Raw genomic sequence first — 15,841 nt, forward strand, 5'->3', positions numbered from 1 at the left:
AAAAATTATAAACATTAAGTGATGGAATTTGTGTTGGATAACACCAGTGGTGTGTTACATTGCCGTTGGACACTGTTAATTGATAATTTAATTCTAGTCCTTAAGTTGTTCGTTATTATTGAGAAGAAAAAAAAACCTTGATTATCTGTGAAACACGAAGTGAATTATTGAAATATGTAATAGAGGTGGAGAAATTATGTAATGGCCAATTACTGATTAATATTGTATGGCTGGCGCTACTCGGATACGCTGCTCACGGCTTTATCAACACCCTCTGATGTCCGATAATTAATGAAATTCATTTGACCATGACAAATATTCGTGAGGTGATCGTTTATTCGTCGTGATTATGTGGCGTAGTCAACTGAGCTCGGGGGGGGGGGGGGTTTATTCGAGAAGCGAAGCGAGATTAATAATAAGTATATGAAATAAAAAACTAGATAGTGTAATCAAAGTTGACATATAATAAATGAATGGACCTGAAAATAACCGATCAAATTATTTATTGTTACTCTCGTTTGAGATAACATAGAAACCGCATGTCAAAATTATTTGGAATTCGTGAATGGTGTGGGATTTGTGGGTAAAATTCCATTTTCTAACTTTGTGCTGATAACTTTTGTTCTCAACAGCATTGTTTTTTTCAGATACTGGCCATTTAATGAATAAAACACAATTACTTTAACTATCTTATTTTTCTCTTATTTATTTCATTTAGCTTTCATTTTTGGAGCTGATACAATCCAATTCATAAGATTTTTGAAGTTATCCCTGACATGAGTAAATCGTTTAGGATTATTTTGACCAGAAACATTTCCCTAGGCTAAACATGTCATGCAGACGATTGTGCTTCGAGCGTACTATTCTTTTGCACATAAATCTGATTGTAAAATGCTAAAGTCAGTAGTAGAACCGAGTGCATTTGCTCGCGGGTAGCAATATCGTAGGAATTGTACGTGGTGACGATCCTGGGGTTGATGATTATCGGAGGTAGTTGAGGCATGTACATCACTTGCTGTTCAAAGATGATTTTCGAGATGATGGCCTTTGCAGAAACCATTTCACTTCCCAAAATGAGATTGAACATTTTTGCTGGTGATCGAGCTTGCATCATGTAAAAGTTCCCCGTGCAAATTTCCTCTTTATCTAAAAAAAAACCGTAAAACATTTCTTCAAAGTCTCTCAAAAGTTGATGAAACCATAATTAATTGTTCGGATTTAATTACTGAAAGGAATTTAAGGACACATCATAATTTATGTCTAATTTTACGTAATTAAATTTATATGAAAATTGGGGGAAATATCACTTGTTAGATGTCTTCTCATCCCAATCCCACTGATGATCATGGCAATGATCTGCTGTCGCTGTAGATGAATGAAGTAGGTGGCCGGTTTTAATTTTCCCAGAGCTGCGTAGCCATCTGCCTCCATCACGTAGGCGTCAGCGTGTGGCATACGTAGAGTCAGCTCGGTTATCAGACTCACTAACGATATAATATTCATTTTCGATAAATTCAATTGTTCGAAATGCCATTCATTGATTTGGCCATCGGGCTCCAGTAGAGCCCAACTGACTGCATTTCCCCAAACGTGGACGCCCAAAATACTTTTAATTGCCTAATAAAAATTGACATTATTGAAATTTTTTGAAGTAATTCGTGAACATTTCTTATAATTTTTCTAATAAATATTGTTTTTTTACGACAAATTTCATGTTTCATGGTCCGCGAAGTTATAGTTGTTATAAGTGACGTTCTATTAATGTTAAAGCTCTAGTCAAAGTCAAAATTTTTCTAGAGAATTCATTCAATGGGAAATATTTTTCGATTTTTTTTTCCATAACAATAAGAATTGCACAAAAAAATTCATTATACCTTTCTCATTGACCTTAATTTAAAAAAAATAAAAGATAAAAAATCTCAAAGAATACTGCGAATAATGATATTAATATTAGCGATAAATATTTTGTTGAAATTTTATGTGACTTTCTCGAGAAAAAAGTAGGAAACGTTTCCGCAAAATCATTTGGTGACAAATAGAAGCAGCAAAAAAACTATATGATTAAAAATGCTATCAGAATACCTACCATTGGAGATGTTACCGCGGGAGTTACAATACTCTTCGGAGAGTTCCCCTTAGTACTTCTAACTTGTTTTCCACCATTTAAGATTGATGTGCAAAATTTCACCAACGACGATATATCCAGGGTCATGAGGACATCATTAAAGTCCCGAAAGGTCCCATGCTTCGCTCTCTGTGCCAATAGCCTCTTCAAGGGTCCCTCTTTTATATCGTATTTCGCGAAATCACTAACTTCACATTTATTTATCGTATCTACTATCACAGTCTCTTCCTCTTCGCTGAATGTCGATGAGCTTTTGCGAGGTGAGTAGCACTTCGACGCAGAGGAGAATTTCAATTTGTTGATGATTTGAGAACGACATCTCTGAAAAACAAAAAATTTTTGTATTACTGTCATTGCTGTGTATTCAACGAGAAAGAAGACAGAAATTTCATAGTCCCTTGTGGAAAGAGTGAAGTTCAACGTAATTTACCCCTTGAAGCTGGCGAAATAAAGCAGTAGATTCTGTCAACCACATTGTTTATTTACAATAATGATTAATTTATTTTTTGGTATTATGATGGGTTGAATAAGAGGTATAAAATCTACACAGAACTCACTCAGCAATTTTATTTACAAATTCGGTAGCATACAACCATGAACGTGTACTTAACCTCACAAAAACATGTGTTTCATTTTCATCTACAGGTTCGGACAATGGCTCATCAGCCAGAGTTTCAGAGTAGAAAATAAGATGACATTTGTTACGTTTTTTCAATAAAGAATCCGCATAAAAAATTCATATTTAGAGTAAGTAACTGAATATCAACATCAAATAATTTGCAATTGGGTATTTTATTGCTTAAAAAATTGAGTCTACAAATTCTTACACACAATTCTCTCAGAATCTAAATGAATCAGATTATTGTTCATCTGATTGAATCGGTTGTTTGAAAAATAACGAAGAATTTTAGAAAAAAAATGGGCAATTTTTTGTTCTTTTCACTACAAGGGGATTTGGAGGCGATATATTTCCAACTAAAATCTATGAGAAGCATTTTTAAACGACAAAAAGTTGTGGTTCCTCCAGCTAACGAGAAATATTGAATAATTTTCCTCTCTATCATCATTGCTTTAATCCTAATCATAATAGATAATTGATAATACAATAGATAAATATTGAATAGTTTTCGTTTCCATAATTATTATTTATCTCTCCACATTCTCCAGAGGTATTATATTGCACCCCAGGAGTCCCTTGCCCGTCCACGGCTTTGGCACAAGTGTTAACACTACGTAATCACTCCTGCGTTTGACTTTAACAATTACAGATTTGTTGAGACTGTGAGCGACAAGATCTCCAATATCCTTGAGGGATCCGAAGTTTTGAAAGTTGATGGATCCAAATTCGGTGACGAGGTCATTGATACGCAGTCCCTAGTGCAAAAACCAAGAATAGAACCATTACATTTTGTCGTATTAAATAAATAGAAAAACGTTATAAAATAAAAATGCAATTTGTAGTTGAAAAATGGACGAATAGAAGGAAATTACAGCTTGTTCAGCCGGCGATCCCTCTGACACCAGATTCACCCTGAGGAAGGGCTCGCCTGGTGATAAAGTGTCCTGGACAGGAGTTGTAGATACAGAACGAGGGGATGAAGATGATGAGGTTTCTGGTGGGCATGCCTTTCCCACTGAATGTATCTCGGTTAGTCCTGCTTCAATCCTCTTCATCAGGGCTTTGTAATCATTCTGAAGACCTGGGGACGTTGGTTAATGGTTATTCATTTAAATTTTTTGCCAGCTGCAGGGGCTGTTAGAGAAGTAGATAAGTCATTCTAAAATAAAAGATGAGTTGGTAATTACAACTACGTTATTTATTATTTTGTGACACAGTGTCGAAAGAGGATATTTGAGGACAAAGTAGCATCAGAGAAAATGGTTACACTGAGAGAAAACATAGTAACCTTTACGAAATATATTTCATTGGATGCATATTCTCTCGCATAAAAGTAGAATTCTATTGCTTCAACGTTTTAATTTTTCATTTTCACGGTGAGTGCATAATAGAGCATAGATCATGAAATATTCCGTTGAAAATGGACCATTACTCCATTAAAAATATTTTATTGCATGCGATTCCATTGATATCGCCAACAATAACTTTTCAGATCAATGGAAGGCGATACATTTGAATAACTATTAAAATCCAATGAAATAGTCGGGGAATACGAACCGATATACGATAGATTCAAACATTCATTGATCGAAGCATGAGATTCATGTTTAGAGCCCTCAGAATGAACAATTGAAGTATAGGTTATTCACACAATCCTCTAAAAGTGCCAACGTATGTCGTTACATCAGTGAATTACTTCATTGGCACTATTGAACAAGACCGAGTAATTAAGTCATAAAATAATCGTTCCATTTGACTAAATTTTTCTCTCAGAGTAGCTTAAATGATTAAATTGCATTGTTTACTAACAGATTATCTTGGCTCGTGCGTGTCTTACTTGGTAGACATCGATGTCAGCTCTAGGGTAACCCTCAGAGTCCACCAGGGCCTCTAACATCCCTACATGATTCTGAAATTCAATCAACCATTTGTCATTCGTCATGATATAAGTGCAAACATAACCAATTCTTGTAAATCACTCACCTTGTCCAAGATACCCTTTAACTCCGTCAATTCACCCTCAATTTTATCCTTCTCTTTCATCAGATTCAATACTCTCGTTTTAGCTTCTTCCAGCTCCATGTCAACTACCATTTTTTGGCTGTTTTTTGTCTCTGCCAGATGATGAACTCATCCGAATGAAAGGCAAATGTTTCTGTTTGGTTCAAGATTTGTTTGATCGGGGGGGCTCCGTTTGTACTTTCTCAACTGTACAAATGATCAACTGTACAGAAAATTTTCAAACGATAAGAGCACCATTATGTAGGGATTCAACTGTCGAGACAAAAAGGTAAGCTGGGGCGAGACAAAAAGGTACATGTGGCGCTGGGTCCACATGTACAGCCACATTATTGTCTCGACAATTGGATCCCTATACACCGGTGCTCTCTCAACGTTTGAAAATTTTCTCTACTGTTCATCATTTGTACAGTTGAAAAAGCACAAACGGAGCCCCCCCTATCCTCTTTGTCTCGGTATATTTCGATATTTATCTTCTATCGTTAGGTGACGCCACTTTCTATTTCTCAGTTTTGACTTCCGGACTGGGGGATTTCGGTTTCTCGATTTCTGGGAATTGACCCTCAGGTCGGGAACTGCGCAAGAGACACCGGTGTTCAACTAACAACTCAGCGTTGTAGTTCCCCCCAAAGCAGGCAACACGTGTTTTTTCGATAAGGCAAATTTTTTTCCCGTTCGGTTTTCTAAATAAAAACGATCAATTAACAAAAGATAGCCATTGTGATAGATGTGGTTGAGAGAGGATTGAAGAATGCCACGAAGTACCAAGGAATCCGACGATGAATTCGAGCCCAGAGGTAAGGGTTGTGTTCGTTTTGGCTGTAACGGTTTTTCCTTGTTCTATTTTTTATCTGCTGATATTTGTCGTTGAGGTTGTTCATCAGAGCTAATGCCTTCTAAGCAATGCAATCGTCCATCGCCAATGCTTTTTGGACTTCAAGTACTTTTTATAGGTTGACATTTTTTGGCGTTTTTTTATTTCGTTGCCTTTTCCATTTTACTGTTTTGTTTTGCATTCGTCACTTTTTTTACACTGAAATTTTTAAAGAATATTTTGATCACCATTTAACTACTCACGACGAGCTTTCCACTGAAAATGATTAACTTCAGCATTTTTACTGAGTAAAAAATTCTATTGGGAAGTTTTCCAATAGAAAATGGTTTTCGGTCAAAAAAAAAAAAATATACTACTTTTCAAATTAGTATGAATGAGCGAATTATTATGAATTCCACGGGTAACCAAAAATTCTATAGGACATCTAGGAGAACTACCCCAAAATTGTAATGGATTCATTATTCCTTTTTGGTCATGTCTTTTTCAGGCTTTCTATGTATTTTTCAAACAATAGAAATTTTCAACAAAAATATTTTATAGAGTAAATGGATAGAATTCTCTTTTTCATACACGTTATTCCATTGAGACATTTTTTATTGATATTTTTCGCGTGATGTTTTTCACATTTCTACTGTAGAGAAAAAAATCGTTGATTTTATGGAATAAATGTCGTTGGATTCATATTCCTTCGTATTAAAATAGAATTCCATCGTTTTCAATAGAAATGGACGAGGTTAATCACAACCCATCTCCGGTAACTTAAGTTCTTCATAAAATAATTAAAAATTGCCTGATTGAGATTTTTTGTTTGCTAGGGTCCATTCATAAAGGAGAAACGAAATTATATTCGCTGAAAGGTTTTTGATTTTTTCGATTTTTTTGAAAAAACTGTGCGTTTTTAAATGCCTTTAATCACATCCAAATTTTCGCTGAATGTCAGTGTGTGCCGTTTGTAGATACTCCAATATTGTTTCCCTCCGAAATTAAACCAGCCAGAAAAATTTTCAATGCTCCTCATTTAGAATCAGTGAAAATAAATTTATAATTCATTACATGCAAGCGGTCCTATCCCTGGGAGCAAATGAGCCCGTATTTTGTAAAACAATTTTCATTACCTCTGCAACAATATAAATATAAAGGTGTTGTCCCCCCGCTCATTTATTTAAAAACACAATTTGTCAACGAAATGGTACATCGCCATGAGTTGACTTCTCACCCAGTCGCCCTTGTGTTTCTCACTGTAACAAATGATATGACTATAATATTCTGATCTTAGGGCGAAGAACACGAGCAACAGCTTCCTCAGTAACCGATTCCCCCCTGCGTCGTAGCACCCGAAGGAGGGCCACGACAAAAGATGATTCATCGCCGGAACCTGTGACGAGTGATGTTGGGCCATCGACTAGAGCGAAGAGACGTATAACACCGACATTGGAGTCAGCTCATGCTGAGTCGGTGAGGAATTTGAGATCCAGGAAGACATCGACCACTTCTGATGTCTCTGAAGCTACTGAGAGCGATACCGGCAGTGAGGCGAAGAGGAGAACTACCAGGAGGAGTTCGTTGGCACTCTCGGGCATTGAAACACCTACCAAAGCTAGATTGAGACGAACCATTAGAGCAGGGTCTGAATCAAAGACAATTTCACCAATGGTTCGCCTTACTCGTCGAACTCGTGCCTCCTCTGTGGATCCGGAGGCAACTGATGAGCGTGCTCCAATGACACCCTCGACCCCCCTCCACACCCGCAAAGGACGTGCCTCGATGCAGCCCTCAGAACTTCCAGTTCTTGAAGAAATCCAAAAGCATGAGAAAGATGTTCCTCATGAGGACGACGATGTCTTTCTGACGCAGTCCTCTCCCTCCAAGCTCTCGGCTCCATCTCCGAAAACCCCAGTGCTCCAGAAGTCGACCCCAACCTTGATGCACAAGAATGAACAGCCCATAAAAGCTCTCCACGAGGCGTTAATCACTTCTACCACTTCCCGAGCTCCGCAGGATTCTGCAGACACTCGTCAAAAGCTGATGGATAATGCCAGTGGCAATACCCTCAACGATATCCCCAAGGTCCTAGTGGAGAAAGCCCACGTTAAGGCGAGTCCGGGGAATAAAGAGAATGAGAAGACCCCCAAGTCCACTCGGGATCATTCTTCGAAGCTCTTTAAGGCCACCGGTGGAGACCGCAAGTCCCTGAGTTCAACTGTTCTAGAGCGTCTGGAAGTGGATTCACGTTCCAATATCGATGATCAACTGTCAAAGTCAAAATCTCCGTCAATGGCGCTGGAAAAAGTCATCACACTTGAGCCGGATGTCTCCGAAAAAAAAGGACTGGAGGAAAAGGAGGACTCAATAATTTTCATCGATGATACCGACACTGACGAGGCACCTGTCGAGGTATTCAGGGATGATAAATCCACCAATAAAGGCCTGAATCACGATGAGATCATCATTGCTGATGCTGGAAGTAACGAGATATCTCCATGTAAATCACAGACTCCTGAGGGCGATTCACCTGGGGTGGATTCGAAGCCTGAAATTATCGAGGAAAATTTTAAGGAAGTTGAACAGGTGGAGGATCAGGTCGAGGCTGAACTCAAGGATTTATTCAAGGACATACCAGCTGACAATTGGAAGAGTGGAGGATCCAAGTCTCCTGTTGACATCGAGGATGAGGATAAGAGCGATACTGGGTCTGATATAGTACTTGTCGGATGGTCTGCTGATGAGAATGAACTTGATGAGAAGACCAAAAAGAATTTCAACTACGATTCTGATGATACTGTTATCATTCAGAAGAGAAAGCAGAGCTCCGCTGGGCATAAGGGTAGTCTTGACCATGGGGGTGAGGAGAACAAGAACTTGCAGAGAAAGTCTGGTAAGTCGTTGAATCATTCTACTGGTGACGATGTTGATGAACTCGGTGAAAAATCGAGGAAAGGTACGAGGAAATCCTTGAGGAAGTCGCAACATCCAGCCGAAGAGGAATCTGTGAATTCAGATGTTGAGGATGAATTAAATAAATCCAGAGATCTGATTTATCGGTTTGAATCAGGGATTATTAATTTTGAAGAAAATTTTAATGAGTCGAAGAGGAAGTCGGATGTCGACAGTCAGGGGAAGCATCCTGAGGGAAGTGTTGAATCCAGGGCGAGTTTGTCTGGAGGGAGAAAGTCCACTGGAAAATCTGGGAATAATGATCAAGGTGAGAACGCTAAAGCGGAAGAGAGCCCTGATAAGTCTAGGAAGAGTATTCCTCTTTCTGAGGTGAGAAAGTCATTGGAGAAATCGAAGAACCCAGTGGAAGAAGAAATTGATGATGAAGCTATGGACGTTGATGTAGTGGGTGATGACGAAATGGAGATATCTGATTACCATCCCAAGGAAAGCCCTCAAGTGGATGCCCCTGGCGATGAATTAATTGAAGTCGATAATAAACCAGAAGCTGGAGAGGTGAATTCAAAACCTTCTGAAACCCTTATTTCATCATCAAATGGAATAGTGCATGATGGGCACTCGATGTCACCAAACGTTTCTGAGAGTGCTAGTACATTGAGAAGAAGTGCGTTACGAAATTCAGTCAATGAAGGGAGAGCTGAAGGTGAGGAGAAGGAAAATGAAAACTCTGCAGCTGTTGAAGAAGAAACATCAGAGGTCGATAATGTTAGTGATAAAGCTAGGAGGAGTGCCAATCAGTCAGAGTTACGGGTTTCCCTTTGCAAGATTAATACTCCGGTGAAACAACAGGAAATGTCTTCATTGGAAAAACATGAAGAGCTTCTACTGGGAGATAAATCAGAGAATGTTTTGAGAAAGTCACTATCGGTCTCGAAAACACCGACAAAAGTCCAGCAGGAGGATGGAAAATCCTCTTCTGAGGATGAAGACCCTGAGGACATCACCAAGAAATTCAACAAATCGAAGGAAGAGTTGATTGAATCTCGTGAGAATATCGAGTCATCTTTGGAGGAAACATCTGCGCTAGAGGGTAATGACACTTCAAAAACCGGAGAGACTCTGAAAAAATGCGAGAGGAGCCTCAGAAGATCATTAAATCAATCGAAATCGCAAGATGATGAAAAAGCTTCTCATCAGCAACGAAATTCTCTCGCTGTCGAGATATCGTCGTTAGCTAATACACAAGAAGATGAAGATGAGCAAAAAAATGATGAAGGAATTTCAGAAGGTGAAGAGACCCTCAATGAATCCCAGAAGAGTCTCCGGAGATCATCATATGCGCCGAAAGCAGATGAAGGTGATGACAAAGTTTCTCCTCAGAAACGAAAATCTCTCCCATTGGAAGAATCCACATTAGAAAAGCCACGAGATGAAGAAAGCGTAGGGGTTGAAGGAACCCTCTATAAATTGAGGAGGAGCTTGAGGAAATCATTGACACAATCGAAACAAGATGAAAGTGAAAATTCCGAAATATCAAAGGAAGTTTCTCCTCAAAAGGGTAATTCTATCGCAGCCGACGAATTATCAGAAGGGGAGGATGATGACGATGATGATGAAGATGATGAAAATACTCCAGAACTTGAAGCACTTAAAAAATCATGGAGAAACCTCAGGAAATCGTTGAACGAATCAAACACTCAGTCAATAGAAAAAGATGATCAAGAGTCTAATGAATCAGAAGAAACTTCTCAAGAGCGAAAATCGACATCCGCAGAAGAGGACGAAGTTGAAGAAGCTCCTGGGATTAACGAGTCTCTCACTCAGTCCAGAAAGAGCTTGAACAAATCACTGAATAAATCGAAAACTCCAGTGAAGAAAAATGACGATGTTTTATCCAAAAAGTCTCCAAAAGTTTTATCCCAAAATCGCAAATCTCTGGCAAGTGAAAAATCATCATCAGAACAAGAGGAAGAAGATGAAGAAATTCCAGAGATTGAAAAGTCTCTGGACAAGTCTAGGAAGAGTTTGGAAAAATCACTGATTAAATCGAAAACTCCAGTGAAGAAAAGTATTAATGACTTGTCTAAGAAGTCTCCAAAAATTTCTCCCCAAAAGCGCAAATCACTGGCAACTGTAAAATCGTCAGAAGAAGAGGAGAAAGAGGAAGAAACTCCAGAGATGGAGGTGTCTTTGAACAAGTCGAGGAAGAGCGTGGAAAAATCAGCGATTAAACCCAAAACTCCAGTGAAGACAAGTGTCGATGATCTACCCAAGAAGTTTCCAAAAACGACTCTCCAGAAGCGAAAATCTCTCACAGTCGAGGAATCATTGTCATCAGAAGAGGAGGCAGATGAAGAGATTTTCAACAAATCCACAAAGAGCCCCAAAAAGTCAGCCATCGAATCTAAAACTCCATCGAAGCAAAAAGACACGGAACAACCTCAGAAAACTCCGAAAACTCGCCTTCAAACGCGAAAATCTCTGGTACTGGAGAAATCACATTCATCAGAGAAAGAGGAAGAAGCTCTAGAGGTTGAAGAGACTCTCAGCAAATCTGCAAGCACTTTGAGAAGATCCCAGATTGAATCCAAAACTCCATCGAAACAAAATGGAGAAGGATCCAAGGCATCTCCAAAACCTTCGCCGCAAACACTTGGAGAATCATCATCAGCAGAAGATGACGAAAAGGAGTCTGAAGATGTCGATGAACAACGCAGTCTGTCGACTCAAGTCCAGGTAAATTCAAACTCAGACCCTGATGAAGACATTGACTCTGATATCGAGCAGTCAAGGGTTGTTGTTTCATCGTTGCTTTACGATGACGACTCGGAGACTAGTAATTCTGACATGAACTCTGACATCGAAAAGGAGTACAACTTGAATGGAGCCGACGTTGAGGAGTATTCAGACGATGGTATCCCTGGAGACGATCTCCGTAAGTCTGACTCTGAAGAGTCTGGTTCTGATGAGGAAGAAGACGACGAAGATGAGTTCGATGATTTTATCAATGATGATGAGGAAGAGGAAGAAGACAATGAAGAAGACGAAGACGAAAGCGAAGAAAACGAAGAAGAAAATGAAGAGGACGTGGAAGATCATGAGGACGAAACCGTGGAGATCGACGACGAAGATGAAGAGGTCTTCGTTTCACCCCCAAAACCCACCAAAAAAGGTCATGAAAAGTTGAAACTCAAAGAGACTAAAAAGAGTATCAGTGAAAGCCTGGAGGACACGTCTGGGAACAGTTCTCTTGAGACAGGAAAATCAGAGTCGACCAAGAAGAATAAGAAGAAGACTGCAGAGGTCCTGACAAGTGTAAAACCATCGGTTTCAAGTCCCCCCAAGTTCTCAGCGATTGCTACGAAACTACCAAAATCAGTTGCTTCCTTGAAAGAATCAAAATTAGAAAAGAAATCAAAGGTAAACCTTACAATGAGCCTGGACGATCCAGATTTAGCAGACACTAGGCTGTTGATGAAAGAGAAGTTGAACGACTCTATGCCAATCCTGAATATGAAGAGGTTGTCAGCCAGAAGGAGTGATTTGCAAGTACTTCCTGAGGATAAGGAAGAGAAGAAGAAAACAAAGTCGAAAGGTAAGAAGCACAGTGTTTCTGAAAAATTGACTGATAAGAGTGAGGAAGTGACTGTGTCCAGCAGTGACAAGAAATCGAAGAAGACGAAGAAGTCGAACAACTCAGAGCAGAGCAATGCTACGAATGAATCCACCAAAAGAAAGAAGAGCAAGGAAGTTGACCTGGAGATTACATCTGATGTCCCAAGATTGAAGAAGAAGAAGGTCCAGGTGGAGCAATTAGCTGACAGTGATAGTGATGATGGACCTGAGGTGTCATCGTTCACTCGAGGTCGAGACCAGGCACTGACAGCCGCGAAGGGACAGCAGGAGAGCATCAAGGCCGCCAAAGAAACTAAAAAGAGTCATAAGAAAATGAAAGGCACAAAGCCAGAGAATCCCAGCGTCGTCTCCAGGAAACCGATCGAACAACTCCCCGAGGAGACCCTCTCGAATCTTTCCGACATACCTCTGAGGCCCAAGAGGAAGAGGGAGATTAATGATGATGTCTTTGTGCCTACGAAAACCATGTTCGATGTCAAGAATAAAAAGCCTAAGACCATGAGTATCGATGATGAATTCGTACCTCTTAGTCTATCTGGGGGCACAACAACCTTTGAGGTCGTCACTTTGAAAGAAAAGAGGGGAAAGAAAACGTCGCCTGTACGGAGTTTCAAGGAGAGAATGATGAATAGAGTCCCTCGTCAACCCACTTCTGCTTACATGGTTTATCAGCGAAAACTTCAAGCGTCTGGCAAAAATAAGTATTGAAGAGGTCAGGAATTTTCATTTTTGTGGCATTCTCAGGGGGGGTTGAAATTTAGTTTCTCTTTTGGAGAGTTTTAGGGATAGGAGGAGGACTGGTACCAATTTTAATTAATAAAGCAAATGAATTTAATTGACGTTTATCTTTGTTGGTGTTCATGGGAAAATTCGATTTGTCGGTGGGAGGGCGAAGGTTGATAAGACGTGGGTAATCTCGGAGAATCAAATATTTAACGAAAACATTTACCCACGTCAGTTGGAAACTTTTTTTGTGAGAGTGGAAAAGAATTAAAATTTATCATTCGATTTGTATAAATAAAGCAGGGGAATAAATTCACATCTTATGATTTAATCTTCATGTTCGTTCATTTGATAGAAAAGATTAATCATTCCGTGCAGCTATCTAGTTTCATTTTTGCGTTTGTTAATCATGATTTAGATTTTTGCCTCACTTTGACTATTCCTTGAATTTAATTCTATTTTTTTCATAGTGTTGATTCCCTTGACATTTGGAATTCGACAGTATGGAATTATATTTTCACAATAGAACAAAGTTATTTCTCTGCATTGTTGAATAATAAATGGATCGCAAGAGGAACTCGAAGAATTCCTCTGGACGAGAAAAATCCACTCGCAGGCCTCTAGTTCTTCGTCGATTGTCGATTTAAAAAATTGATATTTTTTGTGTTAGAATATTTCAGGTGAAAAAAAGGTCTTCTAGAACTCCTCGTACCCCCATACATTTTCCACACAGTCACACATCGAATATAGGCATTAATTGACTTCAATCAAACATTAATTTTGTGAAATCAGAATACGAATAGTAATGTTATCTTTGTCACCATTATTATCTTCATTTTTATTAATTTGATGAGAATGATCGATAACTTTGTGCAACTGCTAGGTTTCAGTCGTATATTCGTCGGTTAATCTTTCAAATTTCAGTCAGAAACTGATTAGTTCTCCAATTTAAATGATGTTCTTGGTGTACCTTTATCGAATATGGAATTTAATTTCCCGAGTAGTAAAGCAAACTTATTCTTCGGAATTATCTTACGATAAATGACGGAAGACTGAGAGTAAACAGTTTTATCATCGCATGGAGCCATCGACTTTCCTCTCAATGTTGAAATTTTTGCAAAAATTCTAGTTATTGAATGTCTACAGAATGAATGGGAGTATTTTGTTTAGTGAAATGGAAAGACAAGTCGACGATGCCAGATGATGGGGAACCACGAGGAACTATACTCTTCCACTGACAATTGTTTTTTTTACTTAAAGCCATTTCAATTCAATTATAATTCTCGAGTTGACTGATATGAACATTATGTGGATGTGCTTGAGTTCGTATCTCTCATAATTTTTCCATTATTGTATGTAAAAAACCGTCAGAAGCATTTAAGAAACACGAGAGGAAGTTGATAGTAATGTCATTGTTTTGTAAATTATAAGGATATTTGAGTAATTGGAGAAATACAATTTTAATAGGAAAATACATGTGTTTTTATTTAATTTTCATCATGATTAAAAAAGGGCGCGCGTATGTATAGTAATCTCTCTGCCAATCTCATCTTCAAATGGGGAAAAAATTTCTAAACTTCAAATACAAAATAATTTTAAAAATATATATGAACGCCTAATGAGATATAGTTGTCAGCTTTAACTAAGAATAAAGTATATATTATACTTCCTATTATGTTTAATATTATACTTCAAAAATTCTTTAAATTATTCTATATATCAAATAATTTAGACAATAATTTTTTAATATTAATTTTATTTTAATTTTTCATGTCATATTTTAAACTGAAGTCGGTAACTCTACGCTTTCAGTGAATTCAAAGATTATTGAAAACTACACAGAGTTGTTATAAAAGTCGGTCACATTTGGAATTAATTTTTTCCTGAATTTAATCATCGTTTCTGTTTGTCAACAAAAAGGTAAACAATTAGAGCTTAACACAGTGTGTTATCATAAAATCACGATTACTGTTGTAATCAAAGATTAAAATCTGAAATTTTGATCATCACACACGAAAAAATCAAGGAGTTTTTTTATATTTCGGAAATAATAATTTACCGTTCGAGAAATAAGTTCTATTATTTGTTTATAAGAAGGAAATTTTGACTTTTTGCGAATTGTATTCATGCAACCAGTTGGAAAATTTGGTAACTGAAAATATTCAAAAGCAGTAAATCCAGTCGGTAGAATACCTACTTGGGGGTAAAGCTACTGCACTTTAGAATTTAAATGTCGAAGTAACAGTGGAGAGTGAACACTAATGGTGGCAATTATGCCGCCGTCATGCAGGGGGAATTCTGAAAAAGTCTAGATATTGATGATTACTTGTAACTACCTATTTGACGTAGCAAAAAACATTATTGCTACATCATTTCCCGCCGCTTTATGCAAATGGCAAATTTAGAAATGGTCTTCATTATTATAATTCTCCTATGTAAACTGTCGCAGATTGTCTATGTAGTTTACTCAAATTTCAAAGCGCATATGTATTGGCAAAAAATCATCAATTTTTTGCCTTTTTACTCGCCTTCACGTTGCGATAAATACTGTACCTTTCAGTGTAATACCTCTCCATAATTCTTGGATGGAAAGGGTTTGTCATGCGAATGGAGTGCTCATAATCACGTACTACATAAGAATTACATTATCACCTTTGGTTGTTATCACTCGTCATTAAATAAAGAATCACAAGTGCAATCGTGGTGATTTCCATGCTGCGGATGCCGATAGTGTATGTTATCGGAACTCGTCATGGACGAAAACTTGAAATTAAACGAACACCAGCTGCTGCGTTATCACATTGTTAGTTACAAGTGATGATTGATCATCGAGATATTGATCGCAATATTAACGTTATGTGTATAGGGTCACGTGGATTTCTAATGAGGTGATAAGCGCGTCCATAAAGAAGAGAGAGTAAACAATCAAAGACATAAATGCAAACAAAGGATCTTCAAATGCGTGAAGAGCAAATGATGAGTGAAGCAA

At 38.1% G+C, this 15,841-nt stretch overlaps 3 protein-coding genes across 3 annotated transcripts; 1 reads left to right on the top strand and 2 right to left on the bottom strand.

Moving 5' to 3' along the window:
* Nucleotides 1-398: 398 nt before the first annotated feature.
* On the bottom strand, nucleotides 399-2,751 carry LOC135162716 (uncharacterized). The gene is made up of 4 exons (XM_064121477.1): nucleotides 2,556-2,751; nucleotides 2,087-2,446; nucleotides 1,308-1,617; nucleotides 399-1,146 (listed from the first exon to the last, which is right to left on the bottom strand). The coding sequence occupies exons 1-4, from the start codon at nucleotides 2,598-2,600 to the stop codon at nucleotides 833-835; spliced, it is 1,029 nt and encodes a 342-aa protein (XP_063977547.1). The 5' UTR covers nucleotides 2,601-2,751; the 3' UTR covers nucleotides 399-832.
* A 147-nt stretch (nucleotides 2,752-2,898) lies between these two features.
* Nucleotides 2,899-5,159, bottom strand: LOC135162718 (26S proteasome non-ATPase regulatory subunit 9). Its single transcript, XM_064121479.1, has 4 exons — nucleotides 4,728-5,159; nucleotides 4,554-4,653; nucleotides 3,617-3,825; nucleotides 2,899-3,499 (listed from the first exon to the last, which is right to left on the bottom strand). Exons 1-4 carry the CDS (start codon nucleotides 4,836-4,838, stop codon nucleotides 3,272-3,274), a joined length of 648 nt encoding a protein of 215 aa, XP_063977549.1. The 5' UTR covers nucleotides 4,839-5,159; the 3' UTR covers nucleotides 2,899-3,271.
* A 155-nt stretch (nucleotides 5,160-5,314) lies between these two features.
* LOC135162714 (uncharacterized) lies at nucleotides 5,315-14,324 on the top strand. Its single transcript, XM_064121475.1, has 2 exons — nucleotides 5,315-5,560; nucleotides 6,875-14,324. Exons 1-2 carry the CDS (start codon nucleotides 5,515-5,517, stop codon nucleotides 12,835-12,837), a joined length of 6,009 nt encoding a protein of 2,002 aa, XP_063977545.1. The 5' UTR covers nucleotides 5,315-5,514; the 3' UTR covers nucleotides 12,838-14,324.
* The last annotated feature ends 1,517 nt before the right edge of the window (nucleotides 14,325-15,841 follow it).

The sequence above is a fragment of the Diachasmimorpha longicaudata genome, chromosome 5, assembly GCF_034640455.1.
Source record: "Diachasmimorpha longicaudata isolate KC_UGA_2023 chromosome 5, iyDiaLong2, whole genome shotgun sequence".
Lineage (NCBI taxonomy): Eukaryota > Metazoa > Arthropoda > Insecta > Hymenoptera > Braconidae > Diachasmimorpha > Diachasmimorpha longicaudata.

What these genes read in the sequence shown, in the direction of transcription:
- LOC135162716 (XM_064121477.1), bottom strand. Translation starts at nt 2,600, where the DNA reads ATGTGGTTGACAGAATCTACTGCTTTATTTCGCCAGCTTCAAGGG. An exon ending in TATTTCGCCAGCTTCAAGGG is followed by an intron (nt 2,447 to 2,555) that starts GTAAATTACGTT and finishes TTTGTTTTTCAG; the next exon opens with AGATGTCGTTCTCAAATCAT. An exon ending in CCGCGGTAACATCTCCAATG is followed by an intron (nt 1,618 to 2,086) that starts GTAGGTATTCTG and finishes AATTTTTATTAG; the next exon opens with GCAATTAAAAGTATTTTGGG.
- LOC135162718 (XM_064121479.1), bottom strand. Translation starts at nt 4,838, where the DNA reads ATGGTAGTTGACATGGAGCTGGAAGAAGCTAAAACGAGAGTATTGAAT. An exon ending in CGCACGAGCCAAGATAATCT is followed by an intron (nt 3,826 to 4,553) that starts GTTAGTAAACAA and finishes CAACGTCCCCAG; the next exon opens with GTCTTCAGAATGATTACAAA. An exon ending in GATCGCCGGCTGAACAAGCT is followed by an intron (nt 3,500 to 3,616) that starts GTAATTTCCTTC and finishes TTTTTGCACTAG; the next exon opens with GGACTGCGTATCAATGACCT.
- LOC135162714 (XM_064121475.1), top strand. Translation starts at nt 5,515, where the DNA reads ATGCCACGAAGTACCAAGGAATCCGACGATGAATTCGAGCCCAGAG. An exon ending in CGATGAATTCGAGCCCAGAG is followed by an intron (nt 5,561 to 6,874) that starts GTAAGGGTTGTG and finishes TTCTGATCTTAG; the next exon opens with GGCGAAGAACACGAGCAACA.